General features: G+C 41.1%; 1 protein-coding gene across 1 annotated transcript in view; it reads left to right on the top strand.

The window, feature by feature from the left end:
• LOC138854680 (integrin beta-like protein 1) overlaps positions 1-23,362 on the top strand; it is a gene marked incomplete at its 3' end in the record, with an annotated part of 51,502 nt that overhangs the window by 10,516 nt on the left and 17,624 nt on the right. The window contains exons 2-4 of the mRNA XM_070099308.1: positions 9,057-9,062; positions 10,103-10,345; positions 12,077-12,203. Of these exons, the coding sequence (XP_069955409.1) occupies positions 9,057-9,062; positions 10,103-10,345; positions 12,077-12,203 (376 nt within the window). The remainder of the gene's footprint in view (positions 1-9,056; positions 9,063-10,102; positions 10,346-12,076; positions 12,204-23,362) is intronic.

The following is a 23,362-nucleotide window of genomic DNA, read 5'->3' as shown; positions in this document are numbered from 1 at the left end:
GTTAGGTTAGGTTAGGTTAGGTTAGGTTAGGTTAGGTTAGGTTAGGTTAGGTTAGGTTAGGTTAGGTTAGGTTAGGTTAGGTTAGGTTAGGTTAGGTTAGGTTAGGTTAGGTTAGGTTAGGTTAGGTTAGGTTAGGTTAGGTTAGGTTAGGTTTAGGTTAGGTTAGGTTAGGTTAGGTTAGGTTAGGTTAGGTTAGGTTAGGTTAGGTTAGGTTAGGTTAGGTTAGGTTAGGTTAGGTTAGGTTAGGTTAGGTTAGGTTAGGTTAGGTTAGGTTAGGTTAGGTTAGGTTAGGTTAGGTTAGGTTAGGTTAGGTTAGGTAGGTTAGGTTAGGTTAGGTTAGGTTAGGTTAGGTTAGGTTAGGTTAGGTTAGGTTAGGTTAGGTTAGGTTAGGTTAGGTTAGGTTAGGTTAGGTTAGGTAGGTTAGGTTAGGTTAGGTTAGGTTAGGTTAGGTTAGGTTAGGTTAGGTTAGGTTAGGTTAGGTTAGGTTAGGTTAGGTTAGGTTAGGTTAGGTTAGGTTAGGTTAGGTTAGGTTAGGTTAGGTTAGGTTAGGTTAGGTTAGGTTAGGTTAGGTTAGGTTAGGTTAGGTTAGGTTAGGTTAGGTTAGGTTAGGTTAGGTTAGGTTAGGTTAGGTTAGGTTAGGTTAGGTTAGGTTAGGTTAGGTTAGGTTAGGTTAGGTTAGGTTAGGTTAGGTTAGGTTAGGTTAGGTTAGGTTAGGTTAGGTTAGGTTAGGTTAGGTTAGGTTAGGTTAGGTTAGGTTAGGTTAGGTTAGGTTAGGTTAGGTTAGGTTAGGTTAGGTTAGGTTAGGTTAGGTTAGGTTAGGTTAGGTTAGGTTAGGTTAGGTTAGGTTAGGTTAGGTTAGGTTAGGTTAGGTTAGGTTAGGTTAGGTTAGGTTAGGTTAGGTTAGGTTAGGTTAGGTTAGTTAGGTTAGGTTAGGTTAGGTTAGGTTAGGTTAGGTTAGGTTAGGTTAGGTTAGGTTAGGTTAGGTTAGGTTAGGTTAGGTTAGGTTAGGTTAGGTTAGGTTAGGTTAGGTTAGGTTAGGTTAGGTTAGGTTAGGTTAGGTTAGGTTAGGTTAGGTTAGGTTAGGTTAGGTTAGGTTAGGTTAGGTTAGGTTAGGTTAGGTTAGGTTAGGGTTAGGTTAGGTTAGGTTAGGTTAGGTTAGGTTAGGTTAGGTTAGGTTAGGTTAGGTTAGGTTAGGTTAGGTTAGGTTAGGTTAGGTTAGGTTAGGTTAGGTTAGGTTAGGTTAGGTTAGGTTAGGTTAGGTTAGGTTTAGGTTAGGTTAGGTTAGGTTAGGTTAGGTTAGGTTAGGTTAGGTTAGGTTAGGTTAGGTTAGGTTAGGTTAGGTTAGGTTAGGTTAGGTGTGTGTGTGTGTGTTAGGTGGTCATAGAGTTTTGTGAATATCTTGGTTACAGTGATTTTAGTGGATTTGAGATGGGTGATGAGATGCATTTGTGGATGTGAAATGTGATTTTTGTGTGTGTTCAGAAGAGGTGTGTTGGGAGATGGGTGAGTGGATGTGAAGAAATGCGGGTGAGATGGAGAGGGGTATGGGGAGGGTTGTATTAGAAATTTAATGAAATATGGGGAGATTTTACTGAAAATAAAGGTAATGTGTGAATATTTTAAAAAGAAATTATAGAATTGAAAAGTTATGATATATTGGAAAAGAATGGAGGGTGTTGAAACATGTCGCAATAGTTGGGTAGTGAGATTAGTTGATGCGAGTATAATATCAATTTATGTGGATACAAGGACATGGGTATGGAGAGGATTTTATTAGAATTTTAGTAATGTAAAGAGGAATGTGTATTACATTTAAGATTCAGTAAAAAGAAGGGGAAAAAAATTGTGAATAAATTGGTAATTGATGAGGGTTGTGGGTAATGTAGTCGAACTAGAGATACCAAAAAAGATGATATAAGTGGGTTGTTTTTGTGACTTTTTCTGATGAAATTAGTTAAAACGAGAAAAAATGTGGGTTGTTGGTGATATAAGTTGTGGATAAGATGTTGTTTTTTGTGACTTTTTCTGATGAAATTAGTTAAAACGAGAAAAAATTGTGGGTTGTTGGTGATGTGGGTTGTGGGTGATGTGGGATGTGGGTATTGTGGGTTGTGGGTGTTGTGGGATGTGGGTGTTGTCTTAGTTTATGGTGATTTTGGTGGTGTTTTGAGTGTATTCAGTGGTGTTTTAGTAGTATTCAGTGGTGTATTTGGGAGTACTCAAATGGTGTTTTGAGGTTATTCAAAGGTGTGATTATAAGTTGTGGGTTGTTGTTGTTGTGACTTTCTGATGAAATTAGTTAAAACGAGAAAAAAAAATTGTGGGGTGTGGGTGATGTGGGTTGTGTGTGTTGTGGGGTGTGGGTGATGTGGGTTGTGTGTGTTGTGGGGTGTGGGTGATGTGGGTTGTGGGTGTTGTGGGATGTGGGTGTTGTGGGTGTTGTTGTCGAACTAGAGATACCGAAAAAGATGTTATAAGTGGGTTGTTGTTGTGCCTTTTTCTGATGAAATTAGTTAAAACGAGAAAAAAAATTGTGGGGTGTGGGTGTTGTGGGTGTGGGGTGTGGGTGTTGTGGGTTGTGGGTGTTGTTGTCGAACTAGAGTTTTGAAAAGTGGTTATAAGTTGTGGGTTGTTGTTGTGACTTTTTCTGATGAAATTAGTTAAAACGAGAAAAAAATTGTGGGTGATGTGTGTGGGGTGTGGGTGTTGTGGGATGTGGGAAGTGGGTGTTGATCTTAGTTTATGGTGATTTTGGTGGTGTTTTGAGTGTATTCAGTGGTGTTTTAGTAGTATTCAGTGGTGTATTTGGGAGTACTCAAATGGTGTTTTGGAAGTGTTTCAGTGTTGTTTGGAAATGTTCAAAGGTGTTTTTGAAGGTGTTCAAATGATGTGCAAGAGTACTTATGAAGGTGTTCTGGGAGTATTCAGAGGTGATTTGGGGGTGTTCGAATGATGTTTTTGGAGTATTTAAAGGCAATTGATGGTGTTTTTTGGTGATGTTCAAAGTAAAGTGTTTGAGTTAGTTTTTGTGATAATGTTGTGAAGTCTGGAGACTGAGGGAGGAGTTTGGGGGGATGAGTTGTAATTTAATGAAATGTGTAAGTGCAGATAAATTAGAGCTGTCAAATCTTATTTGGGAGTATTCAAAATGATATTTTGGAAGTGTTTCAGTGTTGTTTGGAAATGTTCAAAGGTATTTTTGTGAGTATTCAAATGATTTATGAGAGTGTTTTGAAGGTGTTCAAAGTAAAGTGAGGTGTGTGTGCGTATTAACTTCGTAATATGTAAAATTGTGACTAGTGAATTTATCGAAAAGTGGTTATAAGTGTTGTGGTGACTTTCTGATGAAATAGTTAAAAGGATAAAAAATTGGGGGTTATGAGTGAAAATTGTGAGGTGTTGGTTGGAGTGTGAGGGTTCGGGAGGGTGGCGAGGAGGTAGGTTACTTCGTGGGGAGTGACCCGAGATGAAATAGTTAAAACGAGAAAAATGTCTAGACTTGTGTTGTAAAGAAATTGTGGATTGTTGTGGGTATTAACGAAAAAAATGTGAAATTATTTGGATTATCCTGGGTTAAGAGTGAAAATGTTTTCCCTATGTTGTATATGAAATGTGTAGGGGGAAGTCGACAAGATTCAGTCTGTGTGTGGGGGGGGGGTCATCGCGTGACGCCACTGACATAGGGGGAAGTCGACAAGATTCAGTCAGAAAAGTGGCAGATGCAGTACAATGTAGATAAATGCAATGTTCTGAAGCTCGGGAGTGTCCATAACCCTAGCACTTATAAGTTAAATAATGTAGAACTTAGCCATACAGATTGCGAAAAGGACTTGGGAGTCGTGGTAAGCAGCAACCTTAAACCAAGACAGCAATGCCTAAGCATACGTAATAAGGCAAATAGATTACTGGGATTTATATCAAGAAGTGTAAGCAACAGTAGTCCAGAGGTCATAGTGCAGCTTTATACATCATTAGTAAGGCCTCACCTAGATTATGCAGCTCAATTCTGGTCTCCATATTACAGAATGGACATAAATTCGTTAGAAAACATTCAGCGTAGGATGACTAAATTAATACATAGCATTAGAAATCTTCCTTATGAAGAAAGATTGAAGACTCTTAAGTTACATTCACTTGTTAGACGAAGAATGAGGGGAGACCTGATCGAATTGTATAAGTGGAAGATAGGTATTAATAAAGGGGATATTAACAAGGTCTTGAGGATATCTCTCCAAGAGAGAACCCGCAGTAATGGATTTAAGTTGGATAAGTTTAGATTTAGAAAGGACGTAGGAAAGTATTGGTTTGGAAATAGGGTAGTTGATGAGTGGAACAGTCTACCTAGTTGGGTTATTGAGGCTAGGACTTTGGGTAGTTTCAAATTTAGGTTGGATAAGTACATGAATGGGACTAGTTGGATTTGAGAGGGACTTGCACATCGGAGCTTGTTTCTTGGGTGGCATTGAAAATTGGGTTGGTCAAATGTTTGTTAGTGGGATGAATTGTAAGGGACCTGCCTAGTATGGGCCAACAGGCCTGCTCCAGTGTTCCTCCTTTCTTATGTTTTTATGTTGTTATGTGTGTAGGGTCATTGCGTGACGTCACTGACATAGGGGGAAGTCGACAAGATTCAGCCTGTTTGTGTGAGGTCGTCACGTGACGTCACTGACCGCCGAGTAAACACACTTTTTAGTTCATTTAACTTAATGAGAGAAATACTGCCGTCACACTTGTTTAGACCTGTAGTAAGAGAAAGTACCATGCCCCATAGGAGGAGTTCATTTGAATGCTTACCCTGAGAGGGGGGAATCCAAAAACTTAATCCGAGGAGATGGAGTCTTGGTATTATCGAGAAAAAAAAATTTGATCCGAGGAATTGGAGTCTTTGTATTATCGAGAAAACCTTGATGCAAGTGGGAGTCCATTTTGAATGCTTATACCCAGAGGGGGGAATCCAAAAAACTTGATCCGAGGAGATGGAGTCTTTGTATTATCGAGAAAAAAAAATTGGGGGGTGGAAGGAGGGGTAGCCAAAAATTTGATCCGAGGAATTGGAGTCTTTGTATTATCGAGAAAACTTGATCCAAGGAGATCATAAGAAAATGAAATTGGGATGGGGGTGAAAGTGGGAGGGGGGAACCTCAAAAATTTGACTCGAGGAGATGGAGACTTTGATTTCGAGAAAAAATTTGATCCGAGGAGATGGAGACTTTGATATCGAGAAAATCTTGATCCGAGGAGATGGAGCCTTTGTATTATCGAGAAAAAAAAATTTGGGATGGGGGTGAAAGTGGGAGGGGCAATCCAAAAAACTTGATTCGAGGAGAGCACAAGAAAATTAAAAAAAATTTGAAAAAAATCGGAAAAAAATTCGGGGCGCGGGGGCGATCCGGACGACGCTGCAGAAGGCTATATATATATATATATATATATATATATATATATATATATATATATATATATATATATATATATATATATATATATATATATATATATATATATATATATATATATATATATATATATATATATATATATATATATATATATATATATATAATATATATATATAAACTTTTAGAGAGGGTGTGGTAGGTAAGTTTGGGGTGCCAGGTGTAAATGATAATGGGAGCCCTTTGATTGAACTTTGTATAGAAAGGGGTTTAGTTATAGGTAATACATATTTTAAGAAAAAGAGGATAAATAAGTATACACGATATGATGTAGGGCGAAATGACAGTAGTTTGTTGGATTATGTATTGGTAGATAAAAGACTGTTGAGTAGACTTCAGGATGTACATGTTTATCGAGGGGCCACAGATATATCAGATCACTTTCTAGTTGTAGCTACACTGAGAGTAAAAGGTAGATGGGATACAAGGAGAATAGAAGCATCAGGGAAGAGAGAGGTGAAGGTTTATAAACTAAAAGAGGAGGCAGTTAGGGTAAGATATAAACAGCTATTGGAGGATAGATGGGCTAATGAGAGCATAGGCAATGGGGTCGAAGAGGAATGGGGTAGGTTTAAAAATGTAGTGTTAGAGTGTTCAGCAGAAGTTTGTGGTTACAGGAAAGTGGGTGCAGGAGGGAAGAGGAGCGATTGGTGGAATGATGATGTAAAGAGAGTAGTAAGGGAGAAAAAGTTAGCATATGAGAAGTTTTTACAAAGTAGAAGTGATGCAAGGAGGGAAGAGTATATGGAGAAAAAGAGAGAGGTTAAGAGAGTGGTGAAGCAATGTAAAAAGAGAGCAAATGAGAGAGTGGGTGAGCTGTTATCAACAAATTTTGTTGAAAATAAGAAAAAGTTTTGGAGTGAGATTAACAAGTTAAGGAAGCCTAGAGAACAAATGGATTTGTCAGTTAAAAATAGGAGAGGAGAGTTATTAAATGGAGAGTTAGAGGTATTGGGAAGATGGAGGGAATATTTTGAGGAATTGTTAAATGTTGATGAAGATAGGGAAGCTGTGATTTCGTGTATAGGGCAAGGAGGAATAACATCTTGTAGGAGTGAGGAAGAGCCAGTTGTGAGTGTGGGGGAAGTTCGTGAGGCAGTAGGTAAAATGAAAGGGGGTAAGGCAGCCGGGATTGATGGGATAAAGATAGAAATGTTAAAAGCAGGTGGGGATATAGTTTTGGAGTGGTTGGTGCAATTATTTAATAAATGTATGGAAGAGGGTAAGGTACCTAGGGATTGGCAGAGAGCATGCATAGTTCCTTTGTATAAAGGCAAAGGGGATAAAAGAGAGTGCAAAAATTATAGGGGGATAAGTCTGTTGAGTGTACCTGGTAAAGTGTATGGTAGAGTTATAATTGAAAGAATTAAGAGTAAGACGGAGAATAGGATAGCAGATGAACAAGGAGGCTTTAGGAAAGGTAGGGGGTGTGTGGACCAGGTGTTTACAGTGAAACATATAAGTGAACAGTATTTAGATAAGGCTAAAGAGGTCTTTGTGGCATTTATGGATTTGGAAAAGGCGTATGACAGGGTGGATAGGGGGGCAATGTGGCAGATGTTGCAAGTGTATGGTGTAGGAGGTAGGTTACTGAAAGCAGTGAAGAGTTTTTACGAGGATAGTGAGGCTCAAGTTAGAGTATGTAGAAAAGAGGGAAATTTTTTCCCAGTAAAAGTAGGCCTTAGACAAGGATGTGTGATGTCACCGTGGTTGTTTAATATATTTATAGATGGGGTTGTAAGAGAAGTAAATGCGAGGGTCTTGGCAAGAGGCGTGGAGTTAAAAGATAAAGAATCACACACAGGGTGGGAGTTGTCACAGCTGCTCTTTGCTGATGACACTGTGCTCTTGGGAGATTCTGAAGAGAAGCTGCAGAGATTGGTGGATGAATTTGGTAGGGTGTGCAAAAGAAGAAAATTAAAGGTGAATACAGGAAAGAGTAAGGTTATGAGGATAACAAAAAGATTAGGTGATGAAAGATTGAATATCAGATTGGAGGGAGAGAGTATGGAGGAGGTGAACGTATTCAGATATTTGGGAGTGGACGTGTCAGCGGATGGGTCTATGAAAGATGAGGTGAATCATAGAATTGATGAGGGAAAAAGAGTGAGTGGTGCACTTAGGAGTCTGTGGAGACAGAGAACTTTGTCCTTGGAGGCAAAGAGGGGAATGTATGAGAGTATAGTTTTACCAACGCTCTTATATGGGTGTGAAGCATGGGTGATGAATGTTGCAGCGAGGAGAAGGCTGGAGGCAGTGGAGATGTCATGTCTGAGGGCAATGTGTGGTGTGAATATAATGCAGAGAATTCGTAGTTTGGAAGTTAGGAGGAGGTGCGGGATTACCAAAACTGTTGTCCAGAGGGCTGAGGAAGGGTTGTTGAGGTGGTTCGGACATGTAGAGAGAATGGAGCGAAACAGAATAACTTCAAGAGTGTATCAGTCTGTAGTGGAAGGAAGGCGGGGTAGGGGTCGGCCTAGGAAGGGTTGGAGGGAGGGGGTAAAGGAGGTTTTGTGTGCGAGGGGCTTGGACTTCCAGCAGGCATGCGTGAGCGTGTTTGATAGGAGTGAATGGAGACAAATGGTTTTTAATACTTGACGTGCTGTTGGAGTGTGAGCAAAGTAACATTTATGAAGGGATTCAGGGAAACCGGCAGGCCGGACTTGAGTCCTGGAGATGGGAAGTACAGTGCCTGCACTCTGAAGGAGGGGTGTTAATGTTGCAGTTTAAAAACTGTAGTGTAAAGCACCCTTCTGGCAAGACAGTGATGGAGTGAATGATGGTGAAAGTTTTTCTTTTTCGGGCCACCCTGCCTTGGTGGGAATCGGCCAGTGTGATAATAAAAAAAAAAATAAATATATATATATATATATATATATATATATATATATATATATATATATATATATATATATATATATATATACATTCCTAAATGGTTATAACTATGACCAATATTATTAAAGGGGTGGACCGGTAAGTCAGCGGAAGGCCTCGGTCAGATGACCAAAAGCTCCAACGACGGATCATCTAAGACCCGCGTCAGGGAAATGTTTCCTGACGAACGTTACCTAACCTACCCTTGATGCAACTAAATTAAACGGAGATTTGTTTCATAAATAGGTTAGCCAGGTACAAATTTAATGGTTTACTCTCATTGTTTAGAAAACTCTGGTTATTAATTTCTGTCTACTTATTGAATAGTTTTAGGTGCTGATGAAGTAATTTGTTCCAAGAAATGTTTTCCGTTACTGTCGGGGATAAGTCGCAATTTTTCAATTTTATTCAACTTTTTTATTGATTTCCACGCAAGAACTCGAGAAAGCTTCTTTCAGAGCTGATGCAAATACTGAAAAGTTTGAGTTGATTTTGGGCTGTGTGGGTTTTAATTTGTTAATTATATGCAAGAAATTATGAAAATTGGAATACTGCTGACTTGCTTTTGTGCCTTCTATTTTACCTATGTATTTTTCCATGTGTCTACATTACTGTAAACCTATTATTATTATTATTATTATTATTATTATTATTATTATTATTATGTTACTTTCTTGCATGTGATAACTTTTGAATATTTTAACTTTTATGTCCTTATTTCAGTTGAGGGTAAATCATACCTATCCCAGGACCTTACCAAAAATTTTTAAAAATATAAAAATACAAAAAACAAAAATCTCCGGATTTGTGGAGAATTTTAAATAGATAACTCAAAAAATTAAATAACTAAGACCCATATTTTTATGGTTTTTATAAAAGCGAAATATTAAAAAGATAACATGCAATAACACTATTTTTTTCTTTTTATTAAGAATTTTGCGGAAGCCAGTAAGGTTCCCGGGGATATATAGTGCAGGTGTCTGTGTACGCAGCTTCCTCTGTCTTTTTATTTTTTTTTTAAATTTTGTTATTGATAAGAGTTTTATTTAACATTTGATGGGTTTCACTATCTATTTACTTAATAAAACATGGTTTTGTACATAGGGAACATTATTTCATTTCCTGTATCTCTGTTACTATGCAGTGTTTGGGCCTTTTAAAGGTGCTAATTAACTACCAATGCTAGACTTTATGACTGTGTTGACCAAAAGCTCTTCTACCTCTTCAAGATTTTGATTTTCAAATCTTAGGCCTCTTGAGCTGATAGCCACATTGACTTCACCTCCACAGTGCACTTAATATCTGGAATCAAATTAACATCTACCAGGATGCTGTCACATACCCAAAGTAACTCGCCCTCAAAAAGTCATTGATGCCTCTGCAATGGATCCTGGCACAATCTGCTCTTCTTTGGCAATGTCTGGCTGTCCTACCCAGGAGGGATAAGTCCCTAGCAATATCTGTTATTAGGGCAATTAATGCTTCCCCTAGAGATGACAGCCTCATCCTTCTTCCCTCTAGGGTGACAAACACACCCCGGGAAAATGCTAACAACAGAATGCATGATGCCTCAAAAATCAAAGCCCAAATTACCAAAAAAAAAAAAAATGAAGAGGGTATTACTATTGGAGCACTCGGGCTTAAAACCAGTGAGGATACCATCTCCTCTAAGGACGTCATTACAGCATAAACCCTGAAAGACAAACATCCACCCATAGCTTCCAGTACCAACAGAATACAGAATGCTGAAGTGTATGTCATTTCCACAGGGCTTAGCCAAGGGTTTCACCGGTTTAAGACCACAACATTTTAAACAAATGCTCAATCCAGCATTTGAAGATATTTCAGAAAGGTTGTTGTCTAAACTCACTAAATTTTCCATTGTGTGCCTGGCTGGCGATGTCCTGGAGGCCATTAGGCCTATCTTCTCTGATACATCACTATGTGCTCTCCGGGAAAAGGACGGAGGAATTGGGCCCATTGCAGTAGGCAATACCCTTCAGTGCCTTGCAGTGAGAATGGTGGGTCAAGAGGCTGTGGCAGTGCTGAAACCAACACATCTCGATTTTGGTATTCAACAATGCTGTGAAGCAGCTGCCCATGCAGCACGAGTGTACATCAGTAACATGTCTGATGAAAAGTTCTGATCAAATTGTACTTTGCCAATGGACTTAACCTAAACAGAAGGAATGCTACTGTCTGTGCAGTATATAAACACTTCTCTTCCCTCTATTCTTACATACAGTGATGTCATAGTATGACTCCTAAACTACTGTTTGGAGACCATGAAATTGACTGGTGTGAAGGTGCTCAATAGGGGGACCCTCTCGCCCCCCGCCTGTTCATATTTTTTTTTTTGTTTTCTTTTGTGTCCGGACATCAAGGAAGTCACAGAAACACTGTTTAGCGAGCTCTGTATCTGGATCATCGATGATCCTAGAGGACAAAAAAAAATTAAAAGACAGTGGGAGAGAAGCTAGGCCTATCTTTAAACCTCACCAAATTCTGAATAATTTCTACTAATCGATAGACCATTCAGGATATTAATGCATCGGCCTGACGACACTGGAGGACAGGAGGGTCAGGGGAGACATGATAACGACATATAAAATACTGCGTGGAATAGACAAGGTGGACAAGGACAGGATGTTCCAGGGAGGGGACACAGAAACAAGAGGCCACAATTGGAAGTTGAAGACACAAATGAGTCAGAGAGATAGTAGGAAGTATTTCTTCAGTCATAGAGTTGTAAGGCAGTGGAATAGCCTAGAAAATGACGTAGTGGAGGCAGGAACCATACACAGTTTTAAGACGAGGTTTGATAAAGCTCATGGAGCGGGGAGAGAGAGGGTCTAGTAGCAACCGGTGAAGAGGCGGGGCCAGGAGCTAGGACTCGACCCCTGCAACCACAAATAGGTGAGTACACACACACACACACACACACACACACACACACACATACATATATATATATATATATATATATATATATATATATATATATATATATATATATATATATATATATATATATATATATACGTCGTGCCGAATATGTAAAACTGGTCAATTAGCAAGAACTCATTTAAAAGTAAGTCCTTTCTAAAATTTTCTCTTATACGTTTACAGATATATTTTTTTCATTAATGGTGATGTAAAAATTTATAATTTTGCACCAAAAGGAACTTAGAAAACTTACCTAACCTTATTATAACAAGAACAATTTATTTTAGCCTAACCCAACTAAATATATTTTAGATTTGTTTACAATAATTTAATACTAAACAAACACAGTGAAATATATTTTTTTCGTTAGGTTCAGAATGATTTTGACGAAATTATTGCATACACAAATTTTCACTTGTCCTATATGGCAAGATGAGCGTTGCTATTTAAGCCAAGATGGCAAGTTCTGCCTATTCGGCACGACATATATATATATATATATATATATATATATATATATATATATATATATATATATATATATATATATATATATATATATATACCGTACCGAACAGTTAGAGTAGCTGTAGGTATATAAAATATTTGAAAATAAAAAATTTGAGAATAAAGTTCAAACATTAATGATGAAAATTTCTTTCTATTGGTAAAACTAACATATCTACAGTAAGTCAATCTAATATATTTAATAACTAGTTACTTTATATACTAGGATTTATATACTTGGGTTTCTATACTGAGAGATAAATACTCAGGGACTCAAATGTTTGTAACAGGAAGCTGAGGTGGCGACGGGTGAGCACTGTGAGCGAGCTGGAGGAGAGTGTGTCACAATCTTGACTAGATGCACCACTATGTTAACTAAGAACGATGACTGTCCTCCTGGCAAGACCTGCTGTAGCCGTGAGTGTTTCAGTTATATTTTTTGTTATTTCAAAGTGATATTGATAATATAAGCAAATGTGGTACTTTCCTAAAGTAATAATGAATGTGTTACTTTCGAAAACAATGTTTAGTTTTGTCATTCTTGTTATGGTTTAAAAAAAAAGAGAACAAGTGTTCAACTGTACATTTATTCTCTACATCTGAACATCTGTTATGCAATAATCGCCAACGAGAGATAAAAGATACAAACTAACCACAGGCGGAGTTGAATTAGTTTCCCTGAACGAATCTGACTGGATTTCCAAATCTATTTCTGCATAATAACATGCTCCTGATGATGTGTTTATTTCTACACGAAAGGTCAGGAGCTATCATTCAACATCTCATATGGTTATTTTGCATTATTTTCTATATTTAATTACTATTTGTAGACACAGCAGTTCAGCAATGTTTGTTACTATGATCAATGTCGACGTCACTGCCAGCAATGTTGACTGTTTCTTTTCTCTAAAGTGATTCTGTGCTCCACTTCAAGATCAAGACTCTTCCCTTACTATCAAGACCACAATCTACTCACCACACCACCCCTGTTCCACTTCCTCGGATCAAGCACCTCCCCTTTCTCACCTTCCCTCCTCATTCACTTACGATCACTGTTCCAGTTATTTGGATCAAGATCCCAACACCCCTCTGCCAGTACACTAAAACCAGCCTAGCTCTGCTTCCTTGAATCAAGGTCATGTTTACGAGATTATTAGGTCGTTCTTGCAGAGCGACGTTCAATTATAAGGCTTCGGAGGCTTCTTACTTTATTTGCGGTGTCGTGAGGTACACAGGCAGTGTGTTAAGTGCCCATGGCCCGGGAGGGCCATGTCCAGCGAGGGAGAGAGGAGTAGGCCTTGTTGACTGAGTGAAGGCTGCTGAGAGAGTGAGGCAGTGGCAGGTATAGGCATGCTGAAGTGGTGGGCCTATAGGTGGCAGTACGAGCATGGCGCAAAATATGAACTCAACTGGCAGACATCATGGATTCTCCATGTAGACAGTACAGACTGTCTGCATTTGCTCAGCCATGTACCACCATGGTCGTCCCTGACCATGATTAGCTATAAAAAAACTCAGTCTCTCTCGCAGGAGCAGGGCACAGAACACAAAATAAACACACACACACCCACACGCACACACACACACACACACACACACACACACACACACACACACACACACACACACACACACACAATACATCTATCAATACATCTATCGAAACAGGGAGATTGCCTGAGGCATGGAAGACAGCAAATGTAGTCCCAATCTTTAAAAAAGGAGACAGACATGAAGCATTAAACTACAGACCAGTGTCACTGACATGTATAGTATGCAAAATCATGGAGAAGATTATCAGGAGAAGAGTGGTGGAACACCTAGAAAGGAACGATCTCATCAACAGCAGCCAACATGGTTTCAGGGACGGGAAATCCTGTGTCACAAACCTACTGGAGTTCTATGACATGGTGACAGCAGTAAGACAAGAGAGAGAGGGGTGGGTGGATTGCATTTTCTTGGACTGTAAGAAGGCGTTTGACACAGTTCCACACAAGAGATTGGTGCAAAAACTGGAGGACCAAGCAGGGATAACAGGGAAGGCACTACAATGGATCAGGGAATACTTGTCAGGAAGACAGCAGCGAGTCATGGTACGTGGCGAGGTGTCAGAGTGGGCACCTGTGACCAGCGGGGTCCCACAGGGGTCAGTCCTAGGACCAGTGCTGTTTCTGGTATTTGTGAACGACATGACGGAAGGAATAGACTCTGAGGTGTCCCTGTTTGCAGATGACGTGAAGTTGATGAGAAGAATTCACTCGATCGAAGACCAGGCAGAACTACAAAGGGATCTGGACAGGCTGCAGACCTGGTCCAGCAATTGGCTCCTGGAGTTCAATCCCACCAAGTGCAAAGTCATGAAGATTGGGGAAGGGCAAAGAAGACCGCAGACGGAGTACAGTCTAGGGGGCCAGAGACTACAAACCTCACTCAAGGAAAAAGATCTTGGGGTGAGTATAACACCAGGCACATCTCCTGAAGCGCACATCAACCAAATAACTGCTGCAGCATATGGGCGCCTGGCAAACCTCAGAACAGCATTCCGACATCTTAATAAGGAATCATTCAGGACCCTGTACACCGTGTACGTTAGGCCCATATTGGAGTATGCGGCACCAGTTTGGAACCCACACCTAGCCAAGCACGTGAAGAAACTAGAGAAAGTGCAAAGGTTTGCAACAAGACTAGTCCCAGAGCTAAGAGGTATGTCCTACGAGGAGAGGTTAAGGGAAATCAACCTGACGACACTGGAGGACAGGAGAGATAGGGGGGACATGATAACGACATACAAAATACTGAGAGGAATTGACAAGGTGGACAAAGACAGGATGTTCCAGAGATTGGACACAGTAACAAGGGGACACAGTTGGAAGCTGAAGACACAGATGAATCACAGGGATGTTAGGAAGTATTTCTTCAGCCACAGAGTAGTCAGTAAGTGGAATAGTTTGGGAAGCGATGTAGTGGAGGCAGGATCCATACATAGCTTTAAGCAGAGGTATGATAAAGCTCACGGCTCAGGGAGAGTGACCTAGTAGCGATCAGTGAAGAGGCGGGGCCAGGAGCTCGGACTCGACCCCCGCAACCTCAACTAGGTGAGTACAACTAGGTGAGTACACACACACACACACACACACACACACACACACACACACACACACACACACACACACACACACACACACACACACACACGCACACACACACACACACACACACACACACACACACACACACACACACACATGCTTAACATTGTGGTCATAGGCAGTGAGTGTCGATGGGCATCAATGCATGCCTTCCTGCGTCTGGACAGATACTGCAACACTGAAGACATCGCTGTGGCTGAGTCGCCATGTAACAAGGTACGATCTCCTCTGGAACGGTGAAGCAGTCATCATCATAGTCGCTGCAGGGTTCACTCAACCTGGGGCACAACCTGCTGGTGCCCTCGAGTGAGGTATCGTCAGTACTCGGCAACTGGGCAGGACTTCTTCTGGCAAGCGACTCAGGAGGACATTTCTCGACTTTTGCTCTCGCTGGGGCTGTCATTGCTGGTGAGCGTGGAGTGAGTCTTGGCAGAGACGACTCAGCAAAACATCTAGGAATCGTAACATCATACAACGTACTGGAGTGAGTGGGCTAGCAGTCAAATTGACATCATCTTTGTGCAGGCTGCTCACTGAAGCTGTGACAGGAGACAGACAATCGCCTGCCAACAGGGCTTAAACTGCGGCTTGATGAGTGTCATTCTCTCGACAGTTGGAGTTATAGCAGAGGTTAGTCTAAGCATCCCCAGATTTGTTTCTCTACATATAACTGCACTCTGACGGTGTGGAGGTGAAGTGGAACAAATCTCGATGGGAATTGTAACAGGTACGATTCTGCAGGGCATCACGAGCGGCGAACATAAAAAGATTTCTGTATATGAGGCTCAGATCCTAGGGGCTGACTAATATCAGCTGTCAAAGGTGCAGGTCACACAGAGTGACAAGTAACACGAGGTGCTACACAGTGGTCTTGGCTCAAGACCACACAGGACACACGGAAAACTGCACACACCCGCACTGCACATGCGGTACTACATGGCTTACTCTAGCAAATTATGATTTTCTGTGCAAAAATCGACACTAAGCTATACACGAACATGTGAGAACACTGAGAGGAATTAATTAACACATGACATATATCTTCTCTCAATCTTCTCGACAACACAACATATTGCTCACTGTGAAACTAACACTGTCGATCAGGCGTGACATCGTGAGGTGATGTCAGCAGTATGGTGACGTCAGCAGACATCGCGAGGTGACGTCCTGGAGTGACGTCATGAGGGATGTCATGGGGTGACATCGCGAGGTGACGTCAGGCAGGCATCGTGGATGACGTCGTGAAGTCGGGCAGCATCGTGGGTGACGTCAGTGGAGTGATGTGGCAGCAGACCACAGCATGTGGCTTGGGTCGTCTGACTTGGTAATCCGTGTGGCTTGTAGATCCACATGGCATCGTCCACACCCCAAGTGGCTTCCTCCACCTGGCTTCGTGATCCATGTGGCTTGTGATGCCACTCCACGTAGCTTCGAGTGGCCTACACTCGGATACACAGCTCTGGCAATGAATTCACACGGAAAACAGCAGAAAACACAGCAGAGGGAGTGAGTACATAGTGGTGGAGTGTGGTGGTAGGTGGGTGAGGGTGAGCGTGAGGCAAGGAACCCGGCCACTTCCTCTCTCCCACCCACAAACACTTGGAGAAACACTCACACTGGATGCAGAAATCACCACTAACTCACCTCTGACTTGCTGAAATAGCCGTGCTGAGCTGAAAACAACAGCAGAACATACAAGTGACGCTGAACACGTGACTTGAGAAACAGCGTGGGACGCTGTGGCGTGGAGTCACTTACAATTCTCGAAGAAATTCGGTAAATTTCGGCTAGATCCTGCTTGTACCTGTGTCTGGATGCTGAAACGTGCAGACAAGACATCAGGATAACTCGTTGAGAGATGGATGCTTCTTGTGTGGGGTGATGAAGTAAAGACGACTTCATCCCTCTTCCTTCCTCTCTCCGGGCAAACATGCATGCTGCAACCACTGCTTCCACCATTTATTATGGGTTAATTGGTAGTTCTTGGTAGTGAGGAGTAATAAAAGGCTTCGGAGGCTTCTTACTTTATTTGTGATGTCGTGGGGTACACAGGCAGTGTGTTAAGTGCCCATTGCCCGGGACGGCCATGCCCAGTGAGGGAGAGAGGAGTAGGCCTTGTTGACTGAGTGAAAGCCGATGAGAGAGTGAGGCAGAGGCAGGTGTGGGTATACTGAAGTGGTAGGCCAATAGGAGGGAGTATGAGCATGGCACAAAATATGAACTCAGGTGGCAGACAGCATGGGCTCTCCATGCAGACAGTGCAGGCTGTCTAAAGACCGCAACTCTCTCTGCCATTCCACACCCCCTGGCCCATACCCACCTACTCTCACATCAACTACCCATTTACCACCATCCCAAACACTTTCCTTCCCCAACCAGGCTCTGCTCCAATTAAGATCCCCACACATCCCTACCCCTTCCACATTATTATTAAAATAAAAAAGAAGCACTAAACCACAAAGGTTATACAGTGTAGCAGGGCAGGAAAGGATGCAGGGGCAATAGGTGGCAAGAGGGAGAGGGATATTTATTAGGGTATGGAGAGCAGCAGGGTAGTGGATAGTGCAGGGGTAGAGGGTAGCAAGGATTAAGGTAGATAGGACAGAGGAGAGTGCTAGAGTTGCTGTCAAAAAGTCAATGAGAGAGAGTGGATTAAAGGAGGGTCCATCACCATGAAGGGAAGGTAAAGAAGGGGCAGTGGAGTGGAGACGACGCTGGAGGCTAATTCTGTGTACTCGTTGATAGAGTGGGCAGTCCAACAGAATGTGGCTAACAGATACTGGAACTTGACAGATTTCACAGAGATGAGCAGGGCGCCTCTCAATGAGATACCCATGAGTAAGACGAGTGTGGCCGATGCGAAAACAGGAGAGAGTAGTCTCCCAACCTCGACATTGATGACTAGAAGACGGCACAAACCTATACTCAGTTTAATAGAATGAAATTTGGTATGGTGCAGAGCAGACCAAAGCTGTTGCCAATGGGTGTGAAGGTGGGTAGCAATTTCAGCAAAAAAGTCTGTGAATGGAACACCTCTATCCCTCTCAGGGTTTCGGCCATACAAGTACGGCTTACGCACCTGTGTCCATGACTGTGAAGGCTTACTCAGCCCTGTAGCAACTTCAGACAGTATTAACAAGGCTGGCTCCTCCTCAGGAAAATTAAGGAATAGAAAAAGAAATAATAACAGACAAACATAAACACTTTATTATAGAGAAAATATAAAATATAAAGCACTTAAATATGAAATATTAATCTTACATTAAAGGAAATGAAAAATGAAAAATATAAATGATAACTGAATTCAACGCTAATATAAAACTTGAGTGTCTGGTGTTGTTGACACTGCTTGTTGAAATTGTAGCCGTTGCCGATGATGGGGGGGGAGGCGGTCGCAGGTGTTGGTTACAACCCACTGGCTAGTTCTTCACAATATAGCCTTGAGTATTCTATCCCCATGACAAGAAAGCAGGTTCTTTACCGCTGCAATGATGAGGGGTTACGTCCTGCAATTTCATACAGGTGCACCGGAGCACCACACGTCACCTTTCGGGGGGGGGTGAAGAAGGAGGGGACTGGATAGTGGAAGCTAGACTGACCCTACCTTAACAAGCAGCCGGCAATCAAACTATCACTTTAGGGGTGGGGGAGAAAAGGACCCTACCTTAACAAGCAGCCGGCAATCAAACTATCACTTTCGGGGAGGGGGAAAAAGGTTGGGGGGACTAGCGGGGGCTGGACTTACTCTACCCTAACAAGTAGCCGGCAATAAAACTATTGTTACTATATACTCCCTCGCTACTTCTATCTATTGAACTTTTCCTTCACACTCCCCCATACCAAGACTTATAGTCAAGGAGTATAAGAAGAATAGGCGAGGAAAAAGTTTTAACATGTGGAAGTCGCGTAAGGCAACAAATGTTCTACTGACTGTTATGACTTAACCAGTCAGAGAAATAATTGGATGAACCATTGATATACACAATATAGAACTTAAAAGCCTGGAGTGCCAATGTCCACCTCAAGAGGCGACTGTTGGTTCCCTTAAAAGTTTCTAGGTATATCAAAGGTTTGTGGTCCGTTTCTAAAATGAATTCTTTTCCCAGCAAATAAAATTTAAGTTTGGAGTTACCCCACACAAGGGCCAAACATTCCTTTTCTATGGTGGAGTATCTCGTTTCTGCGGGAAGGAGTTTCCGGCTTAGGAAGCATACACGGAAGGGAGTACCATCATGGTATTGTAGTAGCACTGCACCTAAGCCAGTATTGGAGGCATCAGTTCTCAAACAAAATGTTTTATTAATATCTGAAATCTTAAGTATAGGGTCTTTCGTGAAGATACTTTTAATCTCATTAAACTTTTCCCGAGCTATGTCGGAAAGTTCAAGAGGTTCCTTCACAGACTTTTTAAGGAAGTCGGATAAGATGCCTGTAAGATCAGTAAGGTTTGGGATAAACCGTACATAAAAATTTACAGAACCAAGAAAGCTACGCATGAGCTTCTTGGTTTTGAGGAATTTAAATTCTAATAAAGCTTTGATCTTACTGGGGAGAGGTTGCAAAGAGTTATTAGAAAGTATCAGTCCAAGATATCTAATCTTGTTATACCCAAGGAAGCATTTCTTTGGCTTGGCAGTGAGGCCATGTGAGCGTAACCTACGCAAAACTGATGTTAATGTTTGGATATGTTCGCCCCACGTGGATGTCATTACGTAAATGTTATCAAAATAAACTGAAACATTTGGCATATTACCCAAGACCTTTCTCATCAGTCTCACGTAGGTAGCACAGGCAGTTACCAAACCGAAGGGCATAGTTCTATACTGCATCAGTCCTTGGTGTGTAGGAAAAGCGGTGTACTGCTTAGAAGAAGGATCTAACATTACTTGATGATATGCCTGCGCAATATCAATCTCTGAAAAGAAGGAAGAGTCATAAAATTTGTGTAGATCGCTATCTATTAAGGGCATAGGCTCAGCATCCCACCGAGTTATAGCATTAAGGCCTCTGAAGTCAATAGCAAGTCTATATGAATTATCCTCCTTCTTAACCATGACTACTGGTGAGCAATATGAAGATACTGAAGGTTCAATGATCTTTAGTTTTAATAATTTGTCTACCTCTCGGTCAAATGCATCCCTAAGGTGAACTGGAACTGGGTATAATTTCCGTTTGATAGGATTGTCCGTCAATAAGTCAATCTTATGGACTACCGTGGAGGTAACACCTGGAATATCAGTAAAGACGTCTGAAAAGTTACTCACACATTGAAGTAGTTCATGTCTCTTATGGTCATCCAAAGATTCATTAATATTAATGTTGGTTGCGCCCGAGTGGTCAAGAGTCACCAAGTCATGTAGTTCTTCATCATAGTCTAAGTTAGAGGTGTCAATTACACACACCTTACATTCTTCAGTTGTTGCATCAAGTTCGTGTGGAAAAACTAAGTCAAAGTTATTAAGGCAGTTAACCGAATTTCTTCGGTAATATTTCTTAAGGATGTTGATATGATAAAGCTTAGGTTTCCCCTTGACTTCTATGAGGTAGTCAACTTTCCCACAAATTTTTAATACTTTATATGGACCTTTCCATGCTACTAATAATTTATTTGACTTGATAGGCAAAAGTACCAGAACTTCATCCCCTACTTTAAAACTTCTCCTCTGACTTTTGGAATCAAAATAGGTTTTGTACTGGTCCATTGACAAGCTTAGGTTTTTCGAAACTATGTCAGAGGTCTCCTCAAGTTTGGATCTAAGGTCAAGGAGAAACTGGTAAGAAGACTGAACCTCAGCATTTACCTCCTCATTAGTCCATAAGTCATGAAGGATGGACAATGGACCTCTGGCCTGTCTACCATAGAGAAGTTCAAAAGGTGAAAACCCCAAAGAGTCACTGGGAACTTCCCTCATGGCAAACAAAGCACAGGGTAGTTGCCACTCCTTAGGTTTAAGGGAGCAAAGTTTCCTTAAAATGGACTTGAGAATCGAATGCTGGCGCTCAATCCTCCCATTACAGCTGGGATGATAGGGTGTGGTGAAGAGAGGCTTCACTCCCAGAAGTTGGTATAGATGTTGCATTAAGTCAGATGTGAATTGTGTCCCACGGTCAGACAAAATTTCTCTAGGGATGCCCACTCTGGAGAAGATGGACAAAAGGGCTTCAGCCACCTCTGTAGTAGTTATGGTCTTTAAGGGTACGGCTTCAGGGAAACTCGAAGCATAATCTACTAATGTTAATATATATCTATGTCCCCCAGATGAAAGTGGAGATAAAGGACCAACGATGTCAATAGCTACTCTTTCAAAAGGATACCGTAAAGACTGGCATTTTGACCATAGGTACTCGCCTGGTACCTCGGGAGGATGACAGTTGGCAAACTTTACACGATCTACAATAGGTAGTGACATCTGAGGACATTTTTGGCCAAAAATAGGTTTCCCTAATTTTATTTAAGGTTTTACGATGCGAGAAATGTCCGGCCACTGGCAGGTCATGAGCCATTTTAAGAACAGTCTCTCTGCATTGACTTGGAACAACTAAGATGGAATAGTCTATCTCATCTGAATTTAATTTGAATACTGACTTGTACAAGATACCTTTTATATATTCAAATTTATATGAAAAGTTTTTCCTTTGGATAACTTGATTTTGTTTAGCGGCATTATGGCAATTCTGAAGAGAAGGGCAATTACGTTGTAAATTGACAAAGGAGTCCTTCGATATATCTAAAGGCTTAAAGTCAGGGAAAATCAAAGGATGGACAGTAGAGAAGCCTGGGCTTTGGTCTGAGCCCTAGTCAAGACATTTATGGTATCGGAGGTGATATCTTCACTTTCATCTAACAAGTGAACCGGTGATCCTACTACCTCGCTTTCGAGAGTAGCATCACTGGTTTTTAATCCCACATGAATCTCACGAGACATTGTCTCATCTGAACTTTCGAGGGGCTTCTCTGACTCTACAGGAAGAGGATCTGAAAAGCTTATGTCCACCTTTGGTGATGAAAGGTCAACCTCAGAAGGAAGAATGGCACCTTTTACATTACCTATTAGTACGGAGCAAGAAGTGATGGGAGCTAGTACGGCTTCAGACCAACCTGTGAACCATTTAGACCTAATGTAACAACGGATGGTAGGAAAAGTGTCCGTAGGAAAGTCTGAAAGTATAGCAGAGGAATGAGTTTCTTTAAGTACGGCCCAAGTAGTCTGAAACTATAGCAGAGGAATGAGTTTCTTTAAGAACAGAGGGTAGCAGTATTTTCGAACCTGATAATGTATGAAGTTATGTCTTCACCCTCTGTGAAGGGAGGTAAATTAAGTGTTGGAATATGTGCACTAGCTGCACGATGTTCAATTACTCCTTCCTCTAATTGTTGTTGTGTAAAAGTTAACTTTTTATTCTCTAATTCAAGGCGAGATTTTTCGAGCTCGCGATCCTTTTCTCTCTCTATTAACTCATGTTCTCTATCCTTTGCTCTTTCCTCAAGTTCTCTTAATTTAACTTGTTCCTCACGTATTTTTGCTTGTTCCTCACGTTCTCTAGCTCTTTCCTCACGAAAAAGTCTGTCACGCTCCTTTTTGGTCTTCTCACTATCTTCTCTAACTTCTAACTTGTTTCTTTTCAGTTCTCTCTCTCTCCTCTCCTGTCTTTCATGGTTCTCTTTCTCCTTTTTCTCTTCTCTTTCGATTCTCTTCTCTCTTTCTTCTTCTCTTTCGATTCTCTCTCTCTCCTTTTTTCCTTCTCTTTCCCTTTCTAACTGTCTTTCTTCTCTCTCAATTCTCTCTCTTTCAAGTCTTTCCTGGATCTTAGCACTAATGAAAGATTCTAAATTTTTCCCTGTTATTCCTAACTTACTTCCAGCATTCATCCAAAACTGGTATTCCTCCATACACTGCAAGAATAACTTAAACTATTAGGGGAAATGAAATGGGTATCAAAGAAAATGGAGGGTTCAATTCCTGCTCCGCTCAAACTGTAAATAAACCAGAGGGCTCGATCCCTACTTCAATTAAACAATATGTATTAATTAAAATGAAGGGTTCTATGCCAGCTCTGAGCAAACAGTAAGTAGAATGGGGTCACTTGACCATCCAATCTTCTCACCAACAAATCAAGAGTGTCCTACGACAGTTCCCTTGATATGATAAAGAGCTCAATGAAACAAATTGTCACTGGAAAATCTCGGGTCCCTAGAGTCTAATCCTCCAAAGTGTTTCAAGCTCGAAAAGGTGGCAGAATTAAATATTATATCCTGCCTGACTTGACTTACAATAAATTGAGACTATAACAATCACCAAATCTTTTAAATACCTGTCCTGTAGTCCTGCCATAGAGAATGATTACTCATGGCTGGTGGTAACCATCTGTGGTATGCGGCGTTGAAGTTCCAATGGTAGATTCGAGATGGAATTGAATCTTGATTCA

The sequence above is a fragment of the Cherax quadricarinatus genome, chromosome 66 (assembly GCF_038502225.1).
Source record: "Cherax quadricarinatus isolate ZL_2023a chromosome 66, ASM3850222v1, whole genome shotgun sequence".
Lineage (NCBI taxonomy): Eukaryota > Metazoa > Arthropoda > Malacostraca > Decapoda > Parastacidae > Cherax > Cherax quadricarinatus.
The sequence above is the reverse complement of the archived record's forward strand: the minus strand, read 5'-3'. Positions and strand labels throughout refer to the sequence as shown.